Genomic DNA, 22,247 nt, shown 5'->3' on the forward strand with positions numbered 1-22,247 from the left:
TCCCACCATACCAGCTTTGCTGATTCTGTTGTCTATTTCTATATTTAATTTACCATCTTCAGTAAAAATCGTGCCTAAATAGCTGAAATGTTTTACTTGTTCCACAGGTTCTCCATTCACAACACAGTTGACATTTTCAATGATTTTGCCTATTTTCATTGTTTTTGTCATTTTAATGCTGACCTTCATACCATATCTATTAAAACAGCTATTCAATTTAGTCAGAGAATCTTGCAGACTTGTAGCGGATTTATTTAGTAGTATAACATCGTCCGCATAAAGCAAAGAGCTGACATTAACATCTCCAATTTTTTTTTCTTTACAAAAAATGTTTTAACCGCACGATACTGAATTTTATTCATTTCAAAGGATGCAGACAACACTTTTTCTTCAGGCAGCTGTATAAAACAAACTACTTGATAGAATGACTTGCAATTTCACATGGATGCTGATGATAGATGTACCAACTTTGAAAAAAAAAATAGTGTTGCTATCTATGGTAGAGTCCGAGAACTCTTCAGAACCCCTCGTACATACATATTATTTACAATGAAATACATATGTGCATGTGTATACAACATACATGCACACAGATTATATCCATAACACTATGTAATACTAATTAATATTATCATTATCATACGTAGGGAGTAATCATATACACCATTAAAATATTACAATTTTTGTTCATTAAGACATTTGGTACATTTATTTTTTATAGATGTTTAATAATAATATTTATTTAACTAGCTAAACATCTATTCATAGTATTTAGATATGTCGAGTTTCCGGGTGTAAAAACCCTCTAGGCCCTCTAAAACCACAAACTCTCTTTAGAGTAGCATGTGAGGTTAGGTTCTTTATATTGTACGGAAGCTTATTTAATCAGTCTGCTATACAGAACTGACTGACGAGTTGCTTGTCCATATGCATTATTATAATTACCTGTAATGTATGTTGTATGCTCAGGCCTATATTCGATATGGAACTGTTTAAGATATTTTCTGAAAAAAATAGTGCTTTAGCATGATAGTGTAATAATAATAATTTTTTTTCTAACAGTGAGATCATTGTAAGATACAGTTTTAAAAGTTCTGAGGTTTATCTCCCGAAAACTAGTTATTTTATGTACAGCGAACATTTTAATGTTTTCACTTTACGTTTTAATGTTTTGACAATACAATTCCCATAAACGAGTAGTATATGTGCTCATTTTTTCCTAGTTTCAATGATTTTTACCTCATTAAAATTGGAAAAAATTTAGCCTTGAATGTATTTAATTTAATAAACACAGCGCACTAAAGGTCGATTCTTTCATCTGTGAAATTAATTTCCTTCTTTCATGTGAATCGACCCTTAGTGCGCTGTGTTTGTTTACTTTGGTATAGAAGAAGTGAAATGCACTAATAAGGAGAGGTGTTCACGGAAACCATCGAAATTTAATTCAAGGTCATAGTTACCTCTTTGGAATTCCCGTAATGTCTCGTTGCTTTGAACATTCCAAGTACGGAACGATAACAACCTTTTTTAAACTTGATAAATCTGAAATAAAACACATTTACAAAATTATTACGTATACAATTGCATAATGAAGTTAGTCTTCTCGTCATACTGCTCAGTTAATTTTTTATACTCAACTAAATTTGAAATGTACAGCATCGCGTGGTTGCCTGTTTTCTGGTGCACAGTGTGTTTTGGAATAAATGACTCTCCAAGTTATATCTGTGTTCGATCATCTTTTTAGCCTGATTTTGTGCGTATCGTACAGGAAAATTGGATACATCTAGTAATGACTGATAATTTGCAGTGTGTTCTTTCTAACAGTGGATAATTTATTCCGTAGTGTGATAATTCTAAGTGCATAGGAGATATATTTTATTCTACTATTTTGGTCAAATTACGTCTGGGGAGACTGTATCTATTGTTCAGCTACCCTTAAAGACAACGCCGCTATCACAATAGAAATAACTATTGTGATAGCGGCTATATGTTTAACTATATTTAAATATAGTTAAACATATTTAACTAAAGCAGTTAACTATATTTAACTGTTATAGCAACATCTACTCCTACAATTGCTTCTGGAAGGGACAAAAATCACAAGCAACTCTCCCTCTGAAGTTCAAGTCAGTGCAGGTGTCACTTCTAGGAACAAGCTGTGAGTACATCTTTCTTGAACTTTGTATCTTAGCAAAATTTAGGAGCTCAAGCCGAAGCCTAGTATCTTGACTATAAATGCACCACTAAGATGGCGGCCCACTGTGAGGTTGAGTTTGAGAGAGCCCTTGATTTGCTGAGGAACGTTGCAAAAGTTAGCGACAATTTAAGAAATGATTTAATGATTAAAATTGGACACACTAACTACAGTGAGAGATATAACGAAAGTATTCAACAAAATAGAAAACGAAACAAAAGGATTCGAAGATTAATCCACCACATCAAAACTGGTGGAAACTAATTTCGATCAACCGACGCTGCTATATTCACAAGCTGTTAAAAACAACAATAAACACAAACGCAAAGCAGATAACAAATCCTGCTTTAAATAAATTGTCACATCAGTAGCTCAATTGAAAACAGCGAAGAAACTAAAATTATCAAAAAGATAAAATTGATCCAAGAAATATCAAAATGGCAATATCCCAAAAATGAAAAGTATTAGTAATAAAGGAGTCCTAATCGAAACCAAAGAAGAAACAGACATTTACTTACTGCATAAGGAAATGTCTAATGAATGCAAAGACACATTAACAGCAAATCCCAGTAAGAAATATCTTCCAAGACTCATTATAATATGATATTCCCAATCAAATTGATATGCACAATGTAACTGACTCAATACGCTTACAGAAGAAAGAGCTCTTCGAGAATACAAAGATTATACAAAACTTATCATGACATATGAAAAAAAGAACGAACAAGAGAAATTTATTTATTGAAGTTAATCGAATGTCGAGGATAAAATTGCAGAAAACCAGCATTGTTGAAGTGCTTTTAAAATGATTTTAAAGAGCTGTTTTACATCCTTAGCTTTAAAACATCAGAAGAAAGATGTCTAAGTTGAATTCTAGTTGTGGGCTAAAGGAACTGTTCTAATTTCGAACTCTTTATTCGATCGCTTCGAGAGGTATTCAATGTCTAGCACGGGCAAGCGAATTTTTTCTGCTCGTTTTTCATCTCGTAAACTCAGCAAAATCACCTGAGGACCGATACTGTTTCATACAATAATGTATTACCTCATGCGGAGGTTTCTGTGGTTAAGAAGTTCAATCGAATTATTCCGGTTTTGTGACCACATTTTTATCAAAAAAGACTGTTTTTTAAAACTAGGCAAGAACTAAAAAACAAACCCGACAAGTTTCGTTAGTCGTCAGAATAACATCTTCAGGGCTAAAGAGAACTAAAAGTTTAAAGCACAAACTATAAGAAATTACGAAAAAACAAGTTCATTTGTTGATATTATGAACATCAAAAAAGTTCGTTCAAAAAACGAATAACAGATCTATATAACCGTTAATACATGTTAGCTGGAAACAATGCTATTTGATGTCGCGTTCTGTGGTTCACTTTCACTCTGTCCGAGGTTTGAACTGGGTAAATTTTTAATAATCGCTGACCAAACTTGATTTAAAATCAAATCTTGATTTTTGTTGCATTGCGTAGGAATTTTAATCATATCTGCTGCCTCTTTGAATTTTCTTGTGAAATAGTTTTTATTAATGTAGGACATGTTTGTTCTCTCCCAAAGTACCTCATGACCAGTGGAAGCTATGTGAAAAGCCAAGCCAGACTTATGCTCTCTCTTTTTTTTTTATGTCCTTTTGATGTTCGTTCATGCGGATTTCTCCCGATCTCCCCCTCTGGCCTACGTAGCAGATGCCACAGGAACAGTGAATATTATAAACTCCTGGTTTTTTCATCGGGTGATGTGGAGGTTTCGGAAGATGAAGAGATTTTGATATTTTTTCAAATTGCAGGAAAGTCACTTTTAGAGAAGTTTGGCTAATTTATCTGTTACATTCTTGATATAAGGAAGGGTGACTGCGTTCTTGAAGTTTTGTTTATAAGTTCCTTGTAGGTGCTGTATTGAGAATTTTTTTTAATTGTCTTAGTTTTGAAACCATTAAGTTGTAGTATCTGTGGTAAGTATTGTATTCTTCTTTCCCTTTTCTTCTGTACTGGGGATGCTGTATGTTTATCCCTTAAGGTTTTTATGAGGCCTATTTTTTGTTTAGGGTGGTGGTGGTGGTGTGAGGTAGCATGAAGGAATCTTCCTGTGTTTGTTGGTTTTCTATAAATGGACAACGATAATTTGTCTTTTCTTTCATTTATTTCTATAAGGCAAAAAAAAGAAAAAAAATTCTCAATACAGAATGCAGTCACCCTTCCTTATATCAAAAAAAATTCTCAATACAGCACCTTCAAAAAACTTGTCGGGTTTGTTTTTCAGTACTTGTTTAGTTTTAAAAAACAGTCTTTTTTAATAAAAATGTGGTCACAAAACCGTAATAATTCGATTGAATAATATATTACATTAGGATTAGTGAGTGACTACTAGAGGGTGGAGCTTGTCTGTCTCTCTTCACCAGATTCCGTTTAAAATTAATGATGGATGGTTCTTGGTCAGCTGTCTCTAATTGCCTACGGTGAAGATTGATTGGGTCTTTCTCACAAAATGTGGGCTAAAACGGCCATGTGTGCTCCTTATGGGGAATAAAATGTGTTGACTGATATTTTATTGATTTTTGTTTTAATTCTAAATAATATTGTGTACTTAACATTGCCATTGTAACATTAACTTGTTGTAGTCGTATAAATTGCAGTTTTCGGCACACTTCCTCTCCTCAAGAAAATTGTGATATATTCTGATTATTGCAAGTCAAATTAGATCCAAGAGACATTAAAGACCAGTTATAAAGACAGTTCGCGAGTTATTCAAAAATATTATGTCCTATATTTATCAATATATTTAATTTCGATTTCTAAAATATCATGCAGTATATAAATAATTTTACGCAATCTTATTTTCATTTATAATTTTTTTTTTCGGAAACAAACAATAATGCTTTATATTTTAGCTATTAGAAACAAAACACCTAAAGAGAATAAAAAAATACCCGTGATCCCAAGCGTCAGGGTGATGAGTACACTTCAGTTGCTGAAAAGGATTTTAAACGTTAGCTCATTTTACATCTAAAATCCAGAATATTTCGAATTGTTATTTTTTAAGCGGTTTTACAATAAAACAGTGTATTTTGTCTTGATTATGAGGAAAATACTTCCCGCCATATATCGAAGATATTCTATAAAATGTGTTGGTTTGTTCAAATTTTGTTTCAGTTTGAATATATAGGGTTAACCTAAAATAAATAGACAGTTTAAACTGAGAAGTGTTTGGGAAGAACTGGACTATCGCATTGATATTTGTTGTGTTACAAAAAGGTCACACATAGAACACTTGTAACTTACCCATGTAAACTTCAGGACGTAGTCTTCAAACCATGTAAGTATTTCAGCCATGCTATTAAAACCCCTTTTTTCTGTAAAACTTTGAAAGTGTCTATTTCTTTTAGGTTAACCCTGTATATTAGGCCAAGTGATGAAATTATACAAAAACACACGTCATGTATTATTATACCATATACAACATCTAAACATATAATTGAAAACTAAATTGCAGCTGGCATTTGGACCTACCTTTGATAAAAATGTTTAACCTTGGCAAGAAGTTATTGTATTTTCCTCCATTTACCAAACAGTCGACAGTGAATAGGATGGTGGGATTGATTATTTGAAGTCTTTGTTGTACTCCCTGGAAAAATATGGATAATTCCTATTATTTCAAACTCTATTTCTATACTCTCTATCTCACACTCTATTCTTTACCAGTGCGACAGTAAATATAATGACTTCCCTGCAAGTTTTCTGTCTGCCGTTAACTCTTTTTTTTTTCTCTTACACTACATGAATTTTAGGAAATTCTGTAACAATCTTACAAAAGATTGTCGATCAATATCGATCGTATATATATATATATATATATATATATATATATATATATATATATATATATATATATATATATATATATATATATATATATATATATATATACACACACGATATTAGGGAGGGAGATTCATGTAATTACATACATATATTACACGATTTAATATTGTCATGTGAAATTAGAAATTAATATTCCGACCACATGTTTTTTCTAATACTTTTATTATTATTATCCGCGCGGTTAGCCAGTGGTTATGCGCTTCGCAACCATATGCCAGGGAAAGGAGGAGTGTCTTGGGTTCGATTCCCGTCGTCGACGTGAGGAGCTTAAGGATCCTTTTCAGACATAGCCAAGATAGCCAATCTTGGGCGTGTACAGCAGGGTTTTTCAGTTTAACTGGGGTTTTTCCTCTCGCAAGCAGGCAAACCGACCCCCGTGAACACACGCAACTACAGCCATAGAATATACCGGAAGGCATAGTGCTAGTGATCTTATCCTCAGGATGGGTATGACTTAGAAGAGCTTAAGATAGCTCTGTAACAGGCTAGTAGGCCTAACACGTAGAAGGAGGAAGAAGATTATTATTATTAAATGTGAATGAATATTTTGAAGATAGCAAAGGCGTATTCAGGGACATGAAAAAGATGACGAAGAAGAAGAAGACGCTCTAATGATGTCAGTAGTTAAAAAAAAAAAAAAAGTCAGTAGTATTGGAATTATTGTGGCATATTTTAAGCCACTTAAACACTTAACCATAGAGAGAGAGAGAGAGAGAGAGATGTCATCGAGATGTTAAGGCATGGCTTATATTATCACTACTGATCCACATGCACAACTTTAACTTGGCTTTGTCGGGTCTCATGGAAAGCTCACTTTAAAATAAACGTTTTATTGTTCCGACAACAGTTTTCAGAATATGAATTTAATAATTTTGATAAGATATGGGCTTCTATTCATCCTAATGTTCGTGTACATTCCAGATTTTACTCCTTACCAATTCTGAAAATTATATATGAAGAAAGAAAGGAATATAAACATAACATCGTAATAGGGAATAATCACACTGGAATTCAGTTATCAAATGGAGGCAACGGAACCTGAAAAAAATAAACCTCAAGATTTGAGTGGCAACAGAATTACAAATAATTTCCAAAAACACAGAAATCATGATATACTAAAATTAATTTGACTCTCACAGTAAACCGGATTTATTTTGCGTATTGTGAATTTTCTAGTTTCAGTTTAAATATGATATAATGTAAAGTCTGTTGGATTTAGTCTGATACAGAAGATACATCCTAAAGGCATGAGATGTTAACAGACTGTTAAATAACTAAATAAATAAATAATTAAAATAAAATAAGACTACTTATTGGCATAAATTGGTTAAATATTGTAAACAATCTGACGCACTTTGATGCGAGAATTAGAAACTAAATACTTCATAGTGGAGAATGAATTTGGCAGTTCTATGCAATTTTTTACTCTATGCTTGATTGAAATTAGAATTATGTTATTTGATAATTAACGAAGTTCAGCAATAAAAGTTTCAAGAAACAGAATAGTCCTCGTAGTATGGATACGTTGTGAATTGAATTTTGTACCAAACTGATTTTAATTAATTGACATTATTATTATATACATAATTAAATGTTTATTATATGTTTAATATAATAAAGACGTCAAAATTAATACTCTTCTTTAAACCGATGATAGAATTAAACTCATGAGTCACACTATGAAGGTATGGGAAAGAGTAATCGAGAAGTGACCGAGAGAAGACTTGTTGTCAATTAGTGACGAGCAGTTTGGATTTATGCCCGGCTGGGAAACAACTGACGCCATCTTCACTCACCACAGTTCATAGAAAGGCACCAGGAGAATAAAGCGGAACTTTTTCTGGTCTTCATTGATTAGGAAAAAGCCTTCAATAGAATCCCAAGAAAAGAGATGTAGAGAAGCATGAGGAAGAAAATGATTCCAGAAAAGTATGTACGTCTTGTGCAAGACATGTATGACGGTAAACAACATAAGAATGTATAGGAACGGTAAGAATTGAATCACCATGGACGATTATGTTTCCTGATGATGTGGAGATTTGTGTAAAGTCTGAGTGGGATAAAAGTAAAACTTGAATAATGGGGTAATGCTTTGGAAGAGTGTAGCTTCAGGATCAGTATAAATAAGACAGAGTACGTATTGAAATAGCAGGGGGTAATATTATAGGGCACAGACCTACCAAAAGTGTCTAGATTTAGATACATGGATTCAAGTGTCTAAATGATGGATACTTGGATTCGATGACTCAATAAAAGGATCCAATTAGGGTAGATAAATTGGAAGTGTTTAGGTATCTTGTGTGATACAAAAGTGTCTAACAAGTTGATAGGAAATACGAGGGTTGTTTGAAAAGTTTGGTAAATTTCCAATAGGCGGTGACAAAATTTGTTCATTCATACCCGTGTCGGCACGTATCATCTTTTTTCATGACCCCTGGGAAAAGTTTAGTTACGTGCGATGTGTAGTTCTCGTTTGAAAACATTTAAAATGACTGTGTTCGCATTTTTCATAAAAATGGAGAAAAAAGAGTTTCGTGCAGTGATAAAACACTTTTATTTGAAGAAGTGAATGGCCGCGCAGATCAAAGCCGAATTAGATGCATTTCATGAGGACTCTGCACCAGCATTAAAGATTTTAATTTGGGATAAATGAGTTTAAATGTGGCCGTAAGTCCATCGAAGATGAAGCGCTCTCCGTACCACGGATTGAGGTCACTACAAAGGAAATGATTGACAAATCCATGCTATCGTTATGGAAGACCGCCGTCTATACTATACGGGTGTATAGTATCTTGCACGAAAAATTGCGGATGAAAAAGCTCTGGGCATGATGAGTGCCGCGATTGTTGACTGTCGTTCAAAAACGTATGCAAAAAGAAATTTCGATGCAGTGTTTGGCGATGTGTAATCGCAATTTGCAGGATTTTTTGCGTTGATTTGTGACTGTAGACTAAATTTGGATCCACGGCTACATACTCGAGTCCAAGCAGCAGTCGAAACAATGCCCGGTGAAAGAGCACCGAAAAACGTGAAGCCATTTTGTCAGTCGAGAAAGTGATGGCCACTTATTTTTGGGATTCCCAAGGAATTATCATGGTAGACTATTTGGAAAAGGGTAAGACAATAACAGGAGTCTGCTTGCGTCATTGTTGGACCATTTTAAAGAAGAACTAAAGAAAACACGGCCAAGATTGGCACAAAAGAGTGCTATTTCATCAAGATGCACCATCCCACACATCAGCCGTCGTAATGGCAAAATTGCACGAATTGAGGCTCGAATTGGTTCTACATCCACCGTATTCTCTGGACTTGGCCCCATGTGACTTACTCTTGTTCCCAAACTTAAAAATTTGACTCGGAGGGAAAAAATGTTCTTCGGAAGAGGATGCCATTAAGGCTGTCAGTGACTATTTTGCACAAATCCTACTTTTAGATGGGATTGTAATGGAGACTATGTTGAGAAATAAACGTGATTTTTTTCCAAAAATGTGTTTGACTTATTTTTTTACCAAACTTTTCAAAACACTCATATATACAAAATGGCTATAAGATAGCAGTGATACCTTGCAGACGACCAAGAGATGGAGATAAGTGAACGGACATGGCTGAAATTAGAATGCTAAACCATGCAAGTGGTATAATAAGATTAGACAAGATCAAAATCTCGCTGATTCGGCGACAACGAGGGCAACCCAAATATCTGAGAAAAATTAGGGAATCAAAGCTGAGGTGGTTTGGTCAGGGTGGAGACAAACAATCCCTGGGAAAGAGACTGATGGCGATGAAACCACCACACAAAAGAAGCCAGGGGAGGCCAAGGTTCATTATGCAACGATCCGACTTGAGTAAGAATGAAGCTGAAGAGGAAGAAGAGTATCTGTGGTAAACTTAGTATTTTGGAAACAATCAAGTCATATTTGAACATGTGTTGAGAATGCAACATTCCGTGCATAAAGTTAATATAATAAGAAATATTATAAGAAAATTGAATGTCAGGTCATGTAGCTTTTTATTTTTATTTATTTATTTGTCGAGCAATAGGTGATATATACACTGCTCGGAAAGAAGTAAATGGATACCACAGCGTAAGGAACAAACAGCCACGGTACCCATCTTAATAACATGCCTTAATTTCGCTGTGATGGGTGCAGCAATATTACAGGACATACTTTCCGCAAGCCTATGATAGCGATCAATGAGAATTTTTGATCATTCTTCATGTAGGTGTAAAGGGATCCTGGATTGTGGAACTGACGTTCCATGACCTGACACGAGGCTTTGGTCCATCCCAAAGATGTTCAACAGGGTTGAAATCAAGACTCTGTGGAGGCCAGTGAAGTGTGCTGACATTCGTGTCCATAAACCACGCAGTTACAGCACCAGCATTATAACATGGTGCATTGTCTTGCTGAAAGAGACAATGGTCAGTTCCGTAGAAACACCACAAAATAGGAAGCATTACATTGTTCAGAACGTTCAGATACTTCTCGGAGTTCAGTGTTCCTGGCATCACAAACAGAGGTGAGAGATCAAACCAAGGAAACACAGGATAATACCATCATATTGTCACTTACGAATTTCATAGTTTGGGTTATACTCTGGTAAGAGACGTTCACCAGGCATCCATCACACCCAAACCGTCCATCTGCTCGGTAGAGGGTGCATTGTCTCTCCATAACGCAACTTTTCAAGTTTCCAAGTCTTTGCACCACTGAAGACGACGCTGCATGTTGGTTGTAGGTAATAACACGGGGTTTGCATATTGTAGTCCTGCCATGGAAACCCATGTTGTGAGCCTCGGTTCTGAATGTTTTTGGGCAGATTCGTGTTCCAGTCGATGCCGATGTTCACATATTACATATACGAATGGCGATTTTTACATATTCTTAGTAGCACCCTTTCACGTTCAATGAGTGTGGTGTGTCGTCCAATGCGGGTAGCAATTGCAGTTGATTCCCTGCGGTTGATATCATTGATTATTGACCTGGGATATCATGCTAAGATGTAACCACAGTATGATATCACTGATTATTGACCAGGGCTGACCCAGTTTATCAACGATTTGCCGAATAGATAGGCCTGCATCATGGCATTTATCACAACCCTTCTTTTGAACTTTGTCAGTTCTTTTCTCGCAGCTATTTTACCCAGACACAGTTGCACTAACTAAGGAGCATCATATTCCTTTAATTTATACCGGCTACAAACAGGTGACTCCTGTTTGTAGACGTCTTGCCAAGCAGTGTATATTATCAGAGCAATCGCTAATAGAGGAATCTGAAATTTCTCCTGTTTTGTTATTTAAATAGTCTATAGCTAAAATGTCATTATATATAGTTGTTCAGATATTTAAATATCTAAACAACTATATATAATGATATGTTTTAACAATATATAATATTCAATGACTTTAGTGTATTAGAAATAGCAAATGTTATAGATATGGAGACAAATGAAAGTCCAGAAACGCGTGTATTTCAACGAGCTCCTCCTATCAAAAACAAAATTGCATATAAAATACTTTTGTTTTGGATGGCTGAGAGAGATTTCACGTAGTATTTTCATGTTTTGATAGCGAAATTGCAACTTGCTCATCTAGCGTGTTCATGCATGGTTTTCTTCATCCTCCTCCAAAGTTTGTCATTCAAGTGTGTTTGGTGTATTCAGGCAGTTTCATTTATTTTCCTTATGTAGATTGCGTTATCAAGGACAAAGTAGACAATCCTGCTGTGTTTAGTAAAAGCCATGTCACTTCTTTTCTGGACGATGTAATTGCATATAGCAGCTTGTTTAACTATAAAAAAAAACGTTATATACGTGAAAACACGAATACAGTATCCAATTTTAATAATTTCAGTCTATCAAAATCAATATATAATGATTGACACTATATCAGCATATTTTGAATTAGAACCAGAATTACTGAATATAAAAATCGACCACAGAGTCGATAGATGCTGGTATTTTATTAACTCACACAACTCAAAGAAACTGCAACTTACAGTGACACCAAATTCTATTGACACTGCGCTCCATATGGCGCCGATGCTAACGGCTGCTAACGTTGCATAAACCGCTTCTGGGATATTAGGAATGTAGCCTATTAAGAAAAAAAAAAACATATTAGTTTTCAGAATTAACCACTACAGACTTTACAAAATATATTTGAAATAAATAAACAGTGATTAACTGAGCAGGATAATAAGCAAATTTCTAGAGTCAAAGAAAAAATCATATATCGACGTATGAGAGGATATTTGAAGATTTTTTTTATTTTATTTTTATTTTTTTATTAAGGTGGTTGAAACATGGGATCGTATTATACTCTGGGTATAAAATTGACACTTTGAATTCGGTGATGGAAAATATTATCCGGAAATGATACAGAGGAAAGAAATGTCGGAGGCTGAGAATGAAAATGTTTAAGTCATTGTTTCAGAGACAGTGAGGGGTTTTATTACACGGTATCTTAAGCAGTGAAAAAAAGATTTTATTTAAATATACTAATAAAAAGCATTGGGAACTGTTTTTATGGTAATCGGTATTTTGCTTTTATATTAGGTTAATTATCATGTTAATGCATTAATATCTTAGTATATTTAGTACTGATATTAGTATTGGTTGAGTTGGACAAGTGAAATACCATGGATAGGCAATGCTATTAATGCGACTTTGCTAAAGCTGTTGGATAGGATACTTCATGGAAAGCTACTACTTGGAGGATTTGTAATTGGATTGTAAACTGTTAGCTTAAGTAAAAGAACGACTGAGTGACAGATATCCAAAATTTTTTTTTTGTATATGTGTGTGTGTATGTGTGCGCGCGCGGAAGGTTCAAGACACCCAGTAGTGTGCATGAGAAATAAGTCCTTAGTTCATGGATATTCATTCCTTACAATTAATGACATTGGGAAAATTAGACAGGAGACACAGCTATTTGCTAACGATGCACACATAGGCAAGTAATGGAATTGTTGGTATGTGAATTTGGCTTTCAGTTCAATGTTAGTAAATTTATGCAAAGTTATGCACTTTAATGTGGAGTATTATATTGGCGATATTATGCTAGAAAAACTAGTCAGGCTAGCGGTACTGACAGTAGATAGCAAGTTGAAATTCAGGGGCCATGTGACAAAAATTGCGAATACACCTCATAGGAGATTTGTAATGTTAAAACAAACATTGACATATAAGAATAAGGAAGTTATTTTTCACTCTTTATAAGGCTTTAATACGACGTCATTTGGACTATTTTGCGCAGCTCTGGCCTTTTGGCATCCGAGGTGATTCAAATAATACAGCGAAGAGGGTACAAAGGAGAGTGCTAAAGATGATACCAGTCCCTGTGGAATGAGGAGAGATTAAGAATTTGTAAACTGCAGATGCTGACAAAAGGGAGAAAAGGAGTGATATGATAAAGACCAACAAACTTCTGAAAGGGTTATACAGGATACCAGTATATGGAAATTTTCACTTTATGAAAGGTGGGGAGAGGATGAAAGTGAGAGGGAGCATCCATAGAAGTTGAGAATGAATGCAGTCAGCAAAGGAATAGGAGCTAGATTTTTAACTTATAGAGCGGTGCGTGAAAAAACTTATGAAATTACAACACAACGCGGTTGTCCTGGTTGGCATAAAATATTGCAATTTATTGTTCACTTCGAATACCAGATGTATAAAGTAACATTAAAATCATGAAAAAAAAATTAACCGAAACTTTTTTTCAGTTGTTCTTACACTTTTTACCCGTAGATGCACCAGATGCCAAAGAACTTCGTGCAGGATATTTATAAAGTTTTGATTTATGATTATAAGAAAAAAAAATTGAATAACTGTATTTTAATTTGTGACATGTAGTGTCAGCATCGGAGATTTTTTAATCATAGTCATAATACCAGATATCCCCCACTAGGAGCATTCCGATAGTCGAGCACAAAATGGTGTTTTAATAATGTAAAGCGAGTTCCGTGCCGTGTGGCTCTTGGTTAAAGAAACGAAGTGTACTACTGCCCAAGAGTTAGGGCATCTTTGGTTCCAGAGGGGTGCGTAACAGAAGGTTCTCTTACGTCCCCCCCCCCCAACAGAACCTGCAGATTAAAAAACAAAACACTAATGGTACGAAGAATGGTTTATTGAATGAGTTCGTATGCTGCAATGTCATTTGTTGTTGGTATGGCGTAGTATTGTGTCATATCTGTATATATATTCTACATTTGATAAAATTGTATTTTTTGATGACTTTGATGAAATTTCTGGTTTTCTTTTCTGTCTAAAGTTGTATGTGAACTACATTGTCTTTTCTTTTCTCTATAGCTTTCCGTATAACAGGAATAATCCCTTATATTGTTAGTTTTACTTTAGAACTTCTTTCATCACTAAGTTTAATCATTTTAATATTTAAATCTGATGTAATAGTCTTACGACTTTTCTTTTCACTTTTATCTGCAGTTACCTTAAGTTTACTCACACAAAAATAGTGCTAAAATAAAAGTTAAAATAAAAACACAAAGACCCGAGACTCTAGCGGTGTGTGATGGCACATTGACAATAGCTAGACAGTAACACCTTTCGAATGGTATTCTGATGATGCTAAATTAGAGGCATAACTCCGAAGCAAGTGACGGTAACAGTGTGGGCCGTGTTAAGAAAACACGCCCATACTGTTAACACGAAAATAAATGACGAAGATTCCTCAACTTCGTAATCACACAACACGAGCATATATCAATTTCCATTGATATATGCTCGTGGCAAAATTTAGAAGTGAGAATCTTCGTGTGCACATGTTTCATATTTCAAACTTTACTTTATTTTATTTTATCTATTAAATTCTTTCTTTTAAGGTTACGCAGCGGTCAGCATTCATAGTTAAGAATTTATGGAGACACAACACACGTGCTAAAATAATTACTTTATTTAATATTAGGAAAGTATTATTCGACGTTTTGACCTCTGTATTGAGGTCGTCATCAAGAAATTATGTGTATAAGATACAAGCTTACATGCCACTGCACTTTACAAAGGTAAAATGAATCTATCTGCTTATTAATCTTTTACCTAGCCTGACCTCTTGTGGAAAAAAAATTAATAATATGAAATAAAAAAATTAAATTAAATTAAATTAAAAACAGATAAATATAAAAAATGAATTTAAATAAAATAAATAGAGAATAAACACAAAATATTTTAAAAAAAAAAAACAAATAAATCAAAAACAGAACTACATTAAACATTTCTAAAGTTCTTTCGTATCGAATTTTTTTTTTCTGGGCTTGTTCCGGTTGCTATAAGGGTTGCAAATGGGTCCTCCATATTCTTGGAATGATTTTTGTTTCAGGTTTGTTCAGGTTTGGATAGTGTTTTAGCATTTCGCAGGCTTCTTTAATTTTTCTCTCAAACTAGGTTTTGGTGCAGTGTGGGTATTTGGTGCCTTTCCCAAAAATTCATACCACCACCCAACAAAAAAATTAGGAGTCATAAGCACCCTCAAACACAGAGCACTAACAATTTGCTCAAATGAACAGGATCTAAACCAACAATTCGAAATTATTAACCAATATTTGTAAAAATGGCCACAATAAAAAAAAAAACAGTTCACAAGATCCTCCATAAAAATACCACCAAAAACAAAAAAGATTACAAGAATGCCATAGCCATACCTTATGTTAGAGAGATGAGAGATTTCAGAAAAAATAGACAGAACACTTCATAAATACAACATCAAGGCTACCTTCAAACCCCCGACAAAATTAAGAAATTTACTCAGTTCTTCCAAAGATCCTCTTCCATACCTGGTCTACCCAGAGGTTTACAAATCCAATATACATGTTCGTCCGGGAAACAGGAAGAACGATCCCAATAAAAAAAGACGAACACAAACGAGACATTAAATAGTTCAGTTATGGTAAAGCAGGCCTATCAAACCACGTACTCCAAACATACAATAGAATTGACTGGAAAGGCACCAAATCCCACACCACACCAAAACCTGGTTTGAGAGAAAATTCAAAAAAGTCTGTGAAATGCTAAAACACTATCCAAACCTCAGCAAAAATGACGGATTAATCATTTCAAGAATGTGGAGGACCCATCTGCAACCCTTATAGCAACCAGAACAAGCACAGAAAAAAAAATCTCAATACGAGAGGACGTTAGAAATGTTTAATGTAGGTCTGTTTTTAATTTATTTGCTTTTTAGAAATATTTTATGTGTTTATTCTCTAGTTATTTTATTTTAATTTATTTTTTATATTTATCTGTTTTTTTAAAAATTAAATTAAATTAAATTCATTTTTTTATTTAATATTATTTAGTATTTTTTCCCACAAGAGGTCAGGATAGGTAAAAGATTAATAAGCAGTTAAATTCAATTTAACTTTGTAAAGTGCACTGACATGTAACTTATACATGTGTATTTTACTGATGATGACCTCATTACAGAGGTTGAAACGTCGAATATTACTTTTATAATATGAAGTAAAGTAATTATTTTAACACGTGTGTTGTGTCCCCATAAATTCTTAACTATGAATTTATCTATTAAAATTTGATAAGAGATCTCTTAGTGTCGTCATCATCATCATCATCATCATGATCATGCATATCAAGGATTTAGCCCTAGCGTGGCCTGTTCCAGCCTTAGCAGTCATCGTTGAATCTTTTAAAAGGACGTCCTGGTTTTCTTTTTCCTAATGGCTTGTACTTTAAGGCTTGTTTAGGTAATCTTTCTATTTTCATTCTTTGAACGTTTCATCCGTTTATGTTTATATTTTTTAATTTTTCCTATTACTGATTCATGGTTTAATTCTTTCATACTTTCTTCGTTTCTTTTTTGATCAAATAGAGAAAAATAGAGAAAAGTTAATGAGAAAACAGTTTTTCTCATAAGCTTAATTTCTGCTGTTATTAATCTTCGTTTGTCTTTTTGTTTTATTGTCCAGATTTCACTTCCATACAATAACACTGGTAGGGCTAATGTATTGTATACTTTTAGTCTGGTTTGTTTTTGAACTAGGTTTGGTTTAAATATAGAGTTAATTACTCCTGTTATTTTTAAATATTTTGCAATTTTTAGGTTTATATCTTTTTCATTTTCATATGTGATCATACATCCTATGTAGTTAAATGAATTCACATGTTCTATAGCTTTCTGTAAGTTATCTTCAGAATTTGTAATTATTATTTGGTCGTCGGCAAAAGGAGAGTGTTTAAGTTCACAGTAGGAGAAAGTTTAATACCTTGATGGAAATGTTTATTCCATTTTATTATTATTTCATTTAGGTAAATATTAAAAAAAGTTACTGAGAGGGGGCATCCCTGTCGGATCTCTGCCGTATATGATAGCTCATGATTTAATCTGATTTGTATTTGATTATTTTCATAAACATATATGATAGCTTTTAGGATATTATTTGGCATTTGTCTTTCTTTTAATATGTTAAATAAAATGCTTCTTTTAACTTTGTCAAATGCTTTTTCAAAGTATTACAAATGCAATAATAAATTCAATAAATGCAATATGTGTTTCTAAATTGTATTCAATTCTTTTCTCTATTATTAATTTTAGGCAAAAGGCTGGGTCTATACATGCTCATCCTTTTCTAAATCCCTTCTGTACTTCTAAAATAAAGTTTTCAGAATATTTCATTAGTTTGCTATTTAAAATTCTGCTATATATTTTGTAACAGGAATTTAGTATACTGATACTTCTATAGTTTTTAGGGTCATCTTTGTTACCTTTTTTAAAAGATAGGAATCACAGTTGCTTTTTTATTCCATTCTATTGGGGGATTACCAGTTGTATAAATTTTATTTAAAAATAATAGGAGTCTTTCTTTGAATCTTATTCCTGCATATTCATATAGTTCTCAACCTAGCTTATCTTCTCCAGGTGATTTTCCGTTTCTTGTTTCTTTCAGGATGATTTCTAATTCTTCTTTAGTTATTTCCTTTTCATTTTCATTAATTGTTTGCCAGTTTTTAAAATATTTTTAAAATATTTCTCTGTCCACAATTCTGTGTAGAAATTTAGAAATTCTTCTAATTTCAATTCGGTGTTTAATTTTGTTTTTCTTTACTATCTGCATTTAGGTGTCTCAAAATCTTATATACATGTCATCATCATCATCATCATCATCTCTTAGTGTGATCTTGCGTATATTCCTGGACTTGTCTTTGATTTAATGTGTGAGTCAGCAAATTCCTCTTCTAAGTTTGACGCAGGTTGGAAATAAATATATGGTTCACTGCTGGCGTATGCCGGTCTTGTTTTGTGCATGTTTGAAAGATACGATTTTTGAGTAGTGTTTTTTCATGTACGAAATATATGCAAACAATTGTTATCACCAATAGCTTCGATAAGATACAAGAGATATGGTTGCCAAATTCTGCTAGTTCTTTTTCCTCTTTTAACTTATCGGAGATATAGGTAATAACGATTGGTGGCATGTTTTCCCTTTTCAGTCAACCAGTTCATATCATTGCTGAATGCTGGGAATTTGTGGAAAATATGCAAACAATTGTTATCACCAATAGCTTCGATAAGATACAAGAGTAAAAATAACTAGCGAGCGGAATTTTGCTACCATGTCTTCGTACATGAAAAAACATTACTCTTTATGTATTGATCTGATTTCTTTGTGCAATGTTTGTATTGGCGTGTATAGTTAATGAAAATAGTATTTTTTCTTGCTATAATGATTGATACTGAATTCCTCCTATTTTGGAGTCCAATCCGAGTTGATATTTATTCTATCATCCATCACATCACACTGCATTCATCCATCCAACTAATTTCTTGTTATTTTAGAAATATCGACTATCTTTTTTTTTTTTAGATTTAAGTTCTATAGCCAGTCATACTACTACAGTTGTCTGTTAAGACCATACTTTAAATTACTCCTTCAAGTAATCTTTCTTGTGTTTTTGGATACATTTGGAATTTTTAATACATATACATACAATATATCACCGCATATGAGCATTTATAATTTTATCTTGAGCCCACAACAACAACGAGTGAAACACGGTTCATGACATTCCGATGTTAGGATAAGATAAACGTTATTTTGCATTTATTTCTATGATGTTTAAACAGCAAAGAGACCTTTGAGAAATAAACTTTGCCGTACGCATTTATTTAGGCTTGAAGTTATAATGTAATGCAATTATTTTCCTGTTTCCCTTAAAGAATGAGTCAACATAAAGTAAGTTTCCTCTGTTAAAAAAAAGAGCTAGATAGTCGTTTTTAATATGGCTACATGACTATCCTTTCTGATTATAGTTGATTTTCGTGCTCAACTCGGCAATTACACAAAATTACGTTGATCTGATAGGTGTTAATTGTTAGTTGCACTATTTCACTAACCAAAGTTTGGTTGCAGTTCGATATCAAAAATGACTCTGATATTTTGAAAAAATTAAAAGAAGTAATAAAGCGAATACCGGTATGAAATGTAATTATTGAAAGTAATAACAATAAATAAAACTGAATTGAATCAGCAGTAGGTTTTAAATAGTTCACTAAATTCTCTTTAAACTCCTAGATCATCAGCTTACCAGCAACAACGTCTCCTTTCTGAATTCCAACTTTCTTCATCGCGGCTGCGAATACTGCAACATTTTCATGAACTTGGGCGTATGTAATCTTCTTAATCTCGCTTGTTGTTTCTCCTAAGAAGAAAACAAAACCGTCACGGCATTTAACCAGCATTACACATTGCAAGACGTGCAATATATGATATTTCTAAGTACATAATCGTACACGATAGATTAACAAGGAAATTGTGTTTTACCTCCAACGTAAAATGCAACTCGGTCGTCGTTGTATCGAAGTAGGTTTTCTGTATAGTTCAAGCGAGCTCCTTGAAACCACTCTGGAATATCCTGAAATTCTGTTTCTTTGTCTACTACCTACATAGTATAGTATTAAGATACTTATTAAATTTGGTCTAAGTTATGTCCATTAATTTTAACATTAATTTTTTTATGTCCTTAAAAAAACTGCAAGTACTGGAAGGTACAAAAAGAGAAAAAACTGCAGGTACAGAGAAATGGAAGCATCGATTTTTGAATGACTTGTGTAGATGAATCTGGCTTTGATACATCTTGCTCTCTGAAATTCTCTTCCGACACGTCGAAATACAGAGATTTGATACTCACATTAAACTCTGTTCATACTTTGTTTACGTACGTTAGATTTAACCTTGCAGTTGGACTATTTCCTTTGAATGAATAAAATGATGAAAACATGCATGTGAAAACGGGTTAATAACATGGGCAAAAGATTTATTTGTTATTAAATTTCGCTACTTGTAACAAGGACATCTTCAGAGAAAAGAAATGTATTAAAATTACATTCGAAGGGTGAAATGCGTTACGTGTTTACTACTCAAATTCATTCTCAGTCACAGCTTCGATTGCAGAAAAGTAAACATAATATAAATCTTTTATATTATGTTTTTATATATATTTTAACATTATATATATTTTAACATTATATATTTATTATATTATGATATTCTATTTTATATTTTAATATTATTTATATTATAATATAAATCTAATTTAATGGATGTTTTAGAAGTCACAGGAACCAATGAACATTCTCAAACATCGATTAAAATTAGATTGTGAATATTACAATATTGGTGAAAGTCTATGGTAACTTTCTCCATTTATAATTAAGATAAAAAATATATTTTACAAATAGGGAAAAAAACAGAACAGGAGTGTTAGGGATCATTGTGTATAGTGATCATTGTGTATACAACTGACCACATGTGGTGTAAACGTCTCAGAATTTCATATTGACTCTCTCTCTCTCTCTCTCTTTCTCTGATGATGCCCTTGTAACATGCAAAGAAATACTGAAGCCAATAAATCCTGTTTTACCGTTATTCATATTTTAGTGCATCAGTTTCGAAACATTACATTTCCGTGTGATACAATAATTTTGTCCATTTTTTTCCACTCAGTCCTCTTGTAGTTATAATGACTTCACGATAGAACTATTGTACAAAACATATACAATCGTGTCTCATTGGTCACATAACAAAATATGGCATAAATGACATACCTTGCATTTATATTAGTACGTCAAATATAGCTGCTTGTTTCCATTTTTCTGTCCTGTCCTTGGAGATAACTCTACACCTCGACTTCTTTCTCACATACTGCCATGCGTAGATTGTAATGAAAAAGGCATAGAAAAAGGCACTTACCTGTTCGTACGGCTGAGTAAAGATTACTCCTGTGAATTTCCAAAGTGACTCCCAAAAATCAGAATAATTCTTGACTGACCACTCGTGAAGGCTCCAGTAGTCATCTGAGGAATGATCGATACAATTTCAGTTCATAAGTGAATAAAAAAATAACAGAATTATAATAATTACTAATAGCATTTATAATATGCGAAAAAAAGTATTTTATTTAGCATTTTGCTAATGGATGTGTGTTAGCACCGGATGACGATAATTTTTGATTTCCTTCTTGAAGAACTTTTCACTTAACAAAATAACACACACACACACGCACACATCATTCTGGATATAGAGACCGGATTAGGTGTTCTGTTCGATGGCTGAGATACGAGATAGAATTTGCAACTTGGAGTGCTTAAATCTTCTGTCTTCTTATGGAATTTCTCATACACTTTTGTCACTGATGAATTCAAACCCACAGCACGTACGTTTGAAAGCGAAGACGCTTTCCGCAATCAGCGAACAGACGAAACAATCTTTACGTCTAAAGTAAAAATAAATATCCATCAAATTACATCAAGCAGAGAAAGGTAACTTCACCATGAAGAAATGCTAGAAGGTTTCCTTAATTGAATGCAACAATTCAAGCGTGCGTCTCAAATACAGAAACAAGTCCTGAGAGAATATAAACACTGCATTGACTGTTATGGCTATTTCAGTCAGCGTCATTATTCACTGCATACTACTTCTTATAATATCTAAACAGGTTTTCTTTCGCGAAATACATTTCACGATAGGAAATTTATGGAAGGGGTAGGTGAAGGAATAAGTTGATAGAAGGAAATAGTAACTCACAAACTCAAAACCTTTCACATCAAGTAGTTGAATGAGACAACTTCGTTGAAAACAATAATACCGAGAAGTATATAACAATTATCATCTCTTCAGGCTTAGTGCTGTCAGCGGTAGCTTTACTCC

At 33.5% G+C, this 22,247-nt stretch overlaps 1 protein-coding gene across 1 annotated transcript in view; it reads right to left on the minus strand.

The window, feature by feature from the left end:
* LOC150110042 (acetoacetyl-CoA synthetase-like) overlaps positions 1-22,247 on the minus strand; it is a 41,691-nt gene that overhangs the window by 8,379 nt on the left and 11,065 nt on the right. The window contains exons 2-5 of the mRNA XM_090401994.1: positions 21,291-21,394; positions 19,863-19,980; positions 19,627-19,740; positions 12,072-12,169 (exon numbers count right to left, since the gene is read on the minus strand). Of these exons, the coding sequence (XP_090258120.1) occupies positions 12,072-12,169; positions 19,627-19,740; positions 19,863-19,980; positions 21,291-21,394 (434 nt within the window). The remainder of the gene's footprint in view (positions 1-12,071; positions 12,170-19,626; positions 19,741-19,862; positions 19,981-21,290; positions 21,395-22,247) is intronic.

Source organism: Typopeltis vanoorti, chromosome 1 (assembly GCF_054136105.1).
Source record: "Typopeltis vanoorti isolate ZY-2024b chromosome 1, IOZ_Tvanoo_1.0, whole genome shotgun sequence".
Classification (NCBI taxonomy): Eukaryota; Metazoa; Arthropoda; class Arachnida; order Uropygi; family Thelyphonidae; genus Typopeltis; species Typopeltis vanoorti.